This window comes from Diadema setosum, chromosome 1, assembly GCF_964275005.1.
Source record: "Diadema setosum chromosome 1, eeDiaSeto1, whole genome shotgun sequence".
In the NCBI taxonomy this organism is placed as follows: domain Eukaryota; kingdom Metazoa; phylum Echinodermata; class Echinoidea; order Diadematoida; family Diadematidae; genus Diadema; species Diadema setosum.
This window is the reverse complement of record NC_092685.1, coordinates 23,387,721-23,397,430: the sequence shown is the minus strand read 5'-3', so window position 1 is coordinate 23,397,430 and position 9,710 is coordinate 23,387,721. Positions and strand designations below refer to the sequence as shown.

The 9,710-nt window shown below is 38.8% G+C and overlaps 1 protein-coding gene across 1 annotated transcript; it reads right to left on the bottom strand.

The window, feature by feature from the left end:
• Positions 1-2,295: 2,295 nt before the first annotated feature.
• On the bottom strand, positions 2,296-9,504 carry LOC140228568 (monocarboxylate transporter 13-like). The gene is made up of 4 exons (XM_072308803.1): positions 9,388-9,504; positions 7,616-7,756; positions 4,761-5,738; positions 2,296-2,874 (listed from the first exon to the last, which is right to left on the bottom strand). Exons 1-4 carry the CDS (start codon positions 9,485-9,487, stop codon positions 2,654-2,656), a joined length of 1,440 nt encoding a protein of 479 aa, XP_072164904.1. The 5' UTR covers positions 9,488-9,504; the 3' UTR covers positions 2,296-2,653.
• Between the last annotated feature and the right edge of the window lie 206 nt (positions 9,505-9,710).

Below are 9,710 nucleotides of genomic sequence, written 5' to 3'. Positions count from 1 at the left end.
ACGCTACTCTGAATAAAAGTGCGAAAGGTTTCTTCGATGAGTGTGTTTCACATTGGTCAGAAAAAATATAATTATAAGTACATCCTTATCTTGCTAATAGCAGCCGATCAATGCTACGATTTATCTAAAGCTTATCCCGAATTTGGCTTTGGAATATTTTTCAGCCTTTTCTTCGTGAAACAAACGTTTTGAAACAATCATTTTGTTCTTGCTTTTGCCCTTTATGTCACGTTGTACCTTGTGTATTCTTACATTTCATTACCTTCGTTGGTGTCAAAAAGGAAATAAATCCTATTTATGAATTTTGAAGTAAATGATACCAGCTCCATGTGAACTTCATTTCATTAGTACGTTGAGGCGCCTTTGGAGAAAAATCTTCAATATAAGTGCATTATGTATGTTAATTTGTGTGTGCCTTAATGTAGAAATACGTCTTTCGGTATTTGATTCACCTTTGCGGTGCAAATCATTTCCGATAAACAACAGACATACACATTTATTGACATTTGTGTACAATAACACACACAAACACACACACACATACACATATATGTGTGTGTGTATAAATATTCTATATATAGGGCATATATATATTATATACACACATACATACATACATACATACATTAAAGTTGACCAATTTTGAACGTCGCAAAGGGCAACTAGATAAAATGAAATGGATATTTCATCTTTTCCTGTTTTGAAAGTTCAGCACAATATTTCTACAATTTCACGCTGAAAGTAAGCAGCACTAATCGGAAGAAATACAAATTACAGTAGCAAACTAACGTTTGCTGTTTACTAACTGCGGCATTTGTTCATACATGCAGTTTTGTAAAAATTTGAAGTAATACATTAAACGAGAAAGAAACGAGAGTAGCGAGTCTTTGCACTGAGATTACGTCCTTTCAGCAAACTTTTTAAGGCGAAAAATGTACTTCAAATAACTAAGGCTTGTACAGCTTATAATCTCTAATTTCGCCTCTGAAGCTTTACAAGCATTGCACATAAAACCACTGTCAGGTAAAGTACACACATGAGACAATCGTTCTGCGTTGGTCATTTTAGGCAGCAATTCTAAAACTATCATAAGGAAAATGCGATCATAAACGTCTTCACCCAAGTTAATTTTGCCAAACATTGCGATGATGTAGCCGTGGTGCAGAAACATCAAAGGTACCCCGTGTCTCTATATTTAGGACCTTTTAAATATCATGAACGTTATCCAATATTATAGGGGCTAGACTATCTCTGTATTTTCACGAAGTAATACTTCTCTCTGCGACCAGCCAACGGTATTGGTCACAAGAAGCATGGTTTTTGCCCAAAGAATCAAAATGAAGTATAAACGCATACTGTATAATGCGCAAATTACATGGCTATTACGTATATGATAATTATGTTGCATAATTAAGAAGTTACAATCTCTGTACATAGTAACACCTTGGTTAAAACACAAGCTGACAAGCATCCAACTTTTTTGTGTGAAACCGACTACGAGACCACGCATTACTATATCGATATGTTAGCTGTTTCATGACAAAATAGATATCAAAGCTCGTTTTACTATTTCGGCTTGGGATATAATCAAATTTCGTTCATGATTACTAATTGTTATTTGCGACTTCATCACTGATTATTTACTCCATTATCAATACACCCTTGCAGTACATTGAAAGTATCGGGAATAAGAGGAGTTCATGAACCCCAGAAACATCGCATCCAGCATGATTTTGTACTTGTAATTATTTATTCACCGCTCATGGAATGGATAGCCCTCTTAGCAAATTGCTGTTTGTCGAAGCAGTCCGACAAAAACACAAAACAAAATAAAACAACAACAAAACATAAACATTCAGTAGGGGAGAGTTAAAAAAAAAAACTGAACAGGAAATGCGTAAACTAAATAAAACAGCAAACAAACAACAATATGTGCGAAAGACATGCAAGTCAATAATCGATAATAGGGATATTTCATGAGGTCTGCCGGTGTCTTCTTGCAAGGCAAGATAGGTACATTGTATGTGTGTTGTTGAATGCCTCATCCAGTGTTGATTCTTTAAAAAAAGAAATTCACCTTAAAACTTTATCAATTTCATAAGAAAAAAGAAAAAAATCCCTGCAAAACAGTGCAAGAATTATCAAAATCGGATAAGAAATAAGGAAGTTATCGCATTTTTGACATGTCATTTTTTTTTTTTTTTTTAGAAAACGCTTCTTGACCAGTCGTTATGAATTCTAAAATCAGCAAGTTAAAGTGTTCTGCTCTCACAATTCCTTATTCATTTCATATACAGAAATGACAAAAATCTGGTATTTCAGCTGTATAAATATAAAACTTGCCTTAAAAACCACCCAAAGATTAAAAAAGAACAAATGTAAATTCTGATATATTTTGGTATGGGAGTATGCTTTTATCAGTACGAGCTAAAATGCCAATTTTTCCAAATTTCATTAATAACATACATGAAAAATTGTAAGGGCATGACATCATCAACTCGCTCAGTTGAATGTTCATAAAGATTGGTCAAGAAATGTTTTTCAAAAAAAAACGTGACATTTCAAAATGTCATATCTTCCTATTTCTTATTCGATTTTTGTCATTTTTAAAACGCTCTCTAGGGAATTTTTCTCTTTCTTTTGGAGTTAAGGCCTATTCATTTTTAGGATGGGTTTCCTCTTTAAGATCCGGTGTTTCCAAACCGCGCAGATTCGCTAGTTCTTCGTCACAACCGACTTCTTCCAGCTGGCCTCGTGGGGGCGTTCGGGGAGGAAAGAAGGCCATGATCCCGGTCACAACAACACCGACGAAAGTTGAGGACCCAGCAACAAAGAAGGACGCTGAATAATTCCCCGTGGAATCGTAGAGGGCGCCTGAAAGGCATTCATGAAAAATAGAAAATACAAGAAGCAAGCTTGAGGAAAACGCATTAAGAACACACGTATACACACTTTGTCAACGAATGGGTATGTGTCATGGCAAATTTAACATCTTGGGACCATTTCATAAAAGATGCTAGGATGTATCGCAACTTTTGCTGGAATAGTTACATGGTACTTCTCATAGCAACAGCCAGCCGCAGGCAGCTGGATTCTTGTAATTACCACGACAATTGCTATTCCAGCAAGATTTTAATAAAATGGGGCCAAAGTTCAGAAGGGAGACATTAAAGGACAAGTCCACCTTCATATACATGTGAATTGAGTGAATGCAGCAATAGAACTCATCAGTGAAAGTTTGGTGAAAATCGGACAATCCGTTCAAAAGTTATGAATTTTTAAAGTGTCTGCACAGTCACTGCTGGATGAGAAGAATACTAGAGTGTATGATGTCACATGCGTACAACGATATAAGGAAAATATGAAGAGAATTTCATAAAAAGTTCACTTTTTGAAAAAGGTACACATTTCCTTGACTCGTCACTGACGTATGTTAAGGGTAATACATATTGTTCTTTATTATTGTTCTTTTATTATGCAAGAAAAGTGAAAATATTTAGAATTTTCCTTATACTTTCTTTATATCGTTGTACACATGTGACATCACAAGCCGCAGTAGTCTTCTCATCCAGCAGTGACTAAGCAGAAACTTCAAAAATTCATAACTTTTAAATGGATTGTCCGAATTTATTCAAACTCTTGCTGATGTGTTCTATTAATATTGCTGCATTCACTCAATCTACATGTCTATGAAGGTGAACTTGTCCTTTAAAAAGAAACGATACAACCTTTCATTGTTTGTGCATAGTGTAAGACTGATTTAAAGGCAAAACACAGTTCTCGTAAGCCTGTAGAAACCATTGAATTTCGCTCTTAACTTAAGACATATGCACACGCAATGTGTGAAGTAATGCTGTGATAACACAATTTCAGTTTGGTTACGACGAAAATGGAAAATGTTACTCGAAAAGGTACACCCAAGTATTTTTATCCTATATAGAGAATACCCGATCGTGGTTGCTTCGCGAGGTTTAATATTCGATTACTTCGATTACTATGTATCTGGTCATAATATAGGTATGGATATTTTTCGTCTGTGGGCCGTAAAGGCCACTAAAATCTTTAGTTCTGAAATTTTGGTGGCCCGAGGAAGAAATGTTAAGGGCCGAAACAAAAGCAAACGTGAAAATCCACTGTGGTGTTCGAATCGTAGTTGCCCAATCGGGTCATCAAAAGCTTACCATTTTTTAAATTTGGTGGCCCCACATTAAGTTTTAGTGGTTCCGCCTATCGCTTATGTCGATCCCTTGTATAGCAGTAACCATGCATCGAGGCGCTAGAGTGAATCTCCAGGCAGCTGGCGTAGCTAAGGCCAACGTAGGCCTACATTACACTACTTTCGGTCGCACGACTGACCGCCTTTGGATCTGAAATAAACATGCGTGTTCATTCCGAGGCTCTTGTGATTTGTTTCGGATCCAAAGTCGATCAGTAAAAGTTTTTTGTGCGACCCGACCCGTTGTATAGTGTGCGGTAGCCTTTAGCTTCATGCGGTCCATTACTATTGCTTGGACACGATTCAATCATCACGTACTAATTACTACTAACAGTCCATCAACCAACTGCTGAAGGGATAGGTCGCACTAGAACAAAACTACGATCGAACTTAATTTATACTTTTAGCTGTAAGTCATGAATACTACAGGTATATTGATGGCTGTTGTTAACACCTCAATTTCGTGTCCGATACATTATACATACTGTATTATTTTATAACATTCATAGTCTTAAAAATTACAGTTCGGGTGCTACGACATTACCAAGCAGGAACGCTCCGACGAGATGCCCAAAACTGCAGAACGTGCCAAAGAGTCCATAGCCACTGGCTACAAGGTCTGCACCCACTATCTTCCTACAGCTAATTGGAAGTAACCCGTAGAACACCCCAGTGCTAACGCCAAAGGTCACAGCGAGAATTTCCTGGAGGACAAAGGTGTTGGCAAACGGGTTTAACAGTGAGCTTGCTGAGCTGAGGACTAAGGCAAAGGGTGCCAGTGTGAAGACCGATATAATACCACTGTCTACCAACGGTCCATGAACAGCACGGCCAACCATGCTGCTGATGCCAACTGTTGACATGATGAAAGACGCAGTCTGCTTCGGTAGTCCAAGATCATGGAAAGCACGTGATGGGATATACAGTAGTGTTGAATAATAGCCCAATGCCTGAAAAGTGCCTGCCACGCACATGCAGCCCATCCGCGTGTTTGTCCAGATCAGGTGAAGGTTTAAGAAAAGAACTACTGACTTGATTACATTGCAGATGCGCGTTAGAGTTGATGAAGCATTCACGACCTGCAGACTTTCACTATTCAAGTCGCGGGACGTTGTCGGCCGGTCTGTTAGAGTATGCTCCTCGTGTTTCAAGGTACTGCCACCTATGAAGGTTGCGCGAGCATCGTCGCCGCCAACTCGCTCACAAGGACTCCCATCGCGTCCACTCGTTGTCCGCGGACCCGTCGAAAGTTCAGCTCGTCGTCTACCAATAGCCGCCAACTCAGCAGGCGTGGGTACAAATATCATGCCACATACGATCAGGTTGAAGAAGAGAGCGGACAATACCAGAAAGGCGCCTCTCCACCCGTATAAGCCGCACAACCACTGGGACAGTGGTGGCATCACTAGAATCCCCGCTCCAATACCGGACATTACGAAGCCACTGGCGAAAGACAGATGGCGGTCGAAGAAGTAGCCAATGATAACAACGCAAGGAGAGAAGGCAAGGCTCTGTCCAAATCCTGCGGGAGAATTACAAAAACAGATAGACAGTTTCAATTGAGAGTTTTAAACAGATAGACATTTTCAGTTGAGAGTTTTAAACGTTATTTGAACACTATTCCAATTGCACTGAATGCTTTACATTATTGAGTTTATGGCATTTTGATTTGGTATAATGTACGAGATAGTATTTTTGTTTGGCTCTTTTTCTTTCCCACTCTTCTTTTTTTTTCTCCCTACCTCTGATTTTTTTTTTTTTTACTCCATATTGTTTGAGTTCTTTGCCTTACATGTACCTCACGTATACTGTTATTTGTTTACTGTTTCAAGCTAGATTTGTGTATTTCTTGTATAGTCATTTCTTTTTGTTTGTTTTTTTCACTACTCTCCCCTACTGAATGTTTTGTGTATTGTTATGTTGTTTTCACTTTGGTTGGACCCCTTCGAAAAACAGCAATTTGCTGAAAGGGCTATCCATCCCACGAGTGGTAAATGAATAAATACAAAATACAAAATACAAAAGGCTGTCAGGGAAATATGTTGATGGCACTAGACGGAACATTGGGATGCCGGATAAAAATTTAAAGAAGAATCACACCCTTTTGATATTCTACTGTTGCTGCACTGGCAGCTTTCTTGTATACGCATTGCTATAATGACGCATTGCTATAATGACGCAGAGGTAACCAAGTTCGTGACTGAATTTCACGCTGGAAATTAGTCAACGTTTGAGCAAAATAGACAATCGTAACAGTTCGAAATTAATCTAACATGGCACTCTAAAGATATCTGTCCTAATATACACCACGTGTCCCGACTGTCACCTTAGAAACTGAACAAAATTCTAGAGTAGTTTCGACTGTCTGGATGACACGTTATGAAAACACGTCTCCTCGAAATCTCCCTCCAATGTCCCCCCCCCCCCCCAAAAAAAAAAAAAAAAAAATCTTTACACAAGTAGAGTGGTGTATTAGACTTTTGGAGAATTTTCTCTGGCACTTCAAACGACAATGGAAAGCAAAAAATGCAATCAAGTTCAAGTTTAAAGGGATTGTATGGTCTGGTTTACATGGGACTTCAGGTTTCCATCTTTTGTGAGATAATGAGAAACCTCTCAAGAAATATGAAAGAGGGTTTAATTCTAAGAGGATTCAAAGTTTATTTGATAAAAATGGGTATTTGAATTGGCTGAGATACCCAAAACAATGGGATCCTAATAAGAGGTAGGACCCACCTCTTGTCAGGATCGCTTTGTTTTAAGATATTTCAGTAATTTAAAAACCGATTTTCATCAAATAAACTTTTAATTCCTCTAAGAATTGTATGCTCTGTAATATTTCATACGTGGTTTCTCGGTATCTCGCTAAAAGGTTGGAAGCTCAATCCTCATCTTAGCCAATACTATACCATCCCTTCAGGTTTGATAATTTTCTTTTCTACATCTCAAACAGTATCTAGAATTCCCACTGTCGTGCGATCCACCACACAGCCACTGTTGGCCGTTAGAAGCTGATGGTAAAATTTTGTGGTCTTGATCGTATGGTAGTCAATCCATGATGATCTAATCAGATCTTATCAGATCTTGACATCAGTCGTGGCAATTGATCGCAGATATTTTTTAAACCGTCCAAAATTTTTTATAATATAATCTTATGACAAATTCAAGTTGGGCGGGGAAAAGGTAAATTTTAAGTGGAAACGTACATCTTAAGCGGGAGATACACAGCTGGCAAAGGGAGAAATTCAAGCTCGAGCGGGAGAGCAGAAGATTCGAAATCATGGGAGAGTTATACTGTCTAGTCGTGTTATGCTCCGTTCCGTTGTGATCCAAGAGCTGAATAGCATTCTTCCCGCTAAACCCTGGCTGGGGAGGTGAAATTATTAAAGCTAGACTTACCACTGATACAGAGGAAGAGAAGAAGAACTCCAATACTGGACATAAAAGACGCTATGAGCATGGAGACTGTTGTTATGAGGCCCCCAGTAATGGCGATGCACCGGCATCCAAAACGATGTGTTAGCGCGCCGGCCATAGGTGCTGGAAAGCAAGACCAAATGGATGGAAGTAAACATAATCAATATACGCACTACACCACACCTTTGTACAGTGCTTCATTTTTGGAAGGTTTACATCTATGCATCACATAATTTGTGGAGAGGAAGCCAAACTCAGAATGGGATACAGTCTGTGTCATTTGGTAGGCTAATTGTTAATACTGTGTACTGTGATCACCGCTAATTAAGACGAGATTTTCAAGTTTATAGGGATTGTACAGTATTGGTGGAGATGAGATTTGGGCTTTTAACTTTTTGTGAGATACCAAGACACCACCTATGAAATATTACAGACCATACCATTTTAAGAGGAATTCAAAGTTTATTAGATGAAAATCGGTTTTTGGAATTGCTGAGACATCCAAAAACAAAGTAAAACAAAGCAATCCTGATAAAAGATGGGTCCCGCTTTTCATTAGGAATGCTCTTTTTTGGATATCTCAGCCAATTCAAAACCGATTTTCATCAGATACACATTGAATCCCTCTCGGAAATACATGCTTTTTCATTTTTTTTCCATATTTCATGAGAGGTTTCTCATTATCTCACCAAGAATATTAGAAACCTGAAGTTAGGTCTCAACCAAAACTGTACGCTCCCTTTGATCCTCTTCAATACGCATATAGATCTACAAGAATTCAAGCGTCACAGTGTTTTATGCAGATTGCATAGAAAAAGTAGGATTTCAGTTGTCCTCGACAGTAATTCAAGTGTTTGATTAAAAGCGACCTTATGATTTCCAAACGCAACAGAGTTGGTTCTATGATTGGTATCTAACTAGAATTAGGAACCTACATGATTATGACTGCCGACTGTTAATGGCGAAAGTATTTTCTTTGAATAATATCTTGTCAAAAAAAAAATACTGTCCGAGTGGAACACCTCAGCAGCAGTGGATCGGTCTATAAAACCGAATAATTTTGCAACATAATCAATGATGCATTCATGCATATCGTCGCGAAACACAAACGAGCGACAACGTGTCTTAAAACGAAGTTAGTACATCTGAAAACGAATGAAAAGAAACCATCTTTAACAAAATAAAAGAATGAGCTAAACCATAAATCTCAAAAGGGCACCAAAACCATCTATTAGAATTTTCTTCAAACAAAAGAGAAGCTTGACTGATGGCTACCGGGCTTTGCAAGGATAATGAGCCCGGTCGTTCTAGAGTATTTTGAGATAACAATTGTGAAACGATAAAAGTCGGTGCACCCGACTTTTATTTCTGAAGCGCCATTCCCGTTCAGATGTGGATAGGAAGATCGACGTTCCCTTCCCGCAACTATGGTATCAAAACATGCTCTAACAGAAGTATTGAATCGCATGCAACTAACCAGCAGCGTGAAATGCAATTCATTCTCGCAACGGATACTGCTGCTGCTATGTGGTCCGATACATTGTAATCGATGTAATCGACTATAAAACATCATGTCGTTAACCACGATCAGGAATGCTGTGAAACTGCGACTGCAACCGGTGTACCTTTTTGGGTAATATTTCGCGATATTGTCACTTTACCCGCTCTGAAATCATGTTATCATATATAATAGCGTTATTTAACACATTTCTTATGTAAAATACACAACACAATCTCCTCGTGTTTATACTTACACGTGAAAGGTAAAACGAAGGAAATGCCAACAGTGATGCCGCTCGCAGTGGTAGCATCAACGTCAAAGTACTGCTGCCATTCCAGGACGAAGACTCCCATGCCTTTGAGGAATCCAGCAACGAGCAGGAGAACGAGGAAGGCCGCGGCTAGAACGAAGTACTTTCGGACGCCATGCTGCGAGACGACCCCAGCCGTATCTGATGTACATTCGTTTCCTGGCCTGTGTACTTCCATTGCACCTTATAGAGACACGTACCGTGTTCTTTCGATAAGTCACTTGAGAAGGTGCGTAGTTTACATTGTTCTAAAGGGAAAAGAAAAT

Coding starts and splice junctions, on each gene's coding strand:
- LOC140228568 (XM_072308803.1), bottom strand. CDS start 9,487: ATGGGAGTCTTCGTCCTGGAATGGCAGCAGTACTTTGACGTTGATGCT. Junction 7,757..9,387: donor CTTCGTTTTACCTTTCACGT/GTAAGTATAAAC, acceptor CTTGCTTTCCAG/CACCTATGGCCGGCGCGCTA. Junction 5,739..7,615: donor TCTCTTCCTCTGTATCAGTG/GTAAGTCTAGCT, acceptor ATTCTCCCGCAG/GATTTGGACAGAGCCTTGCC.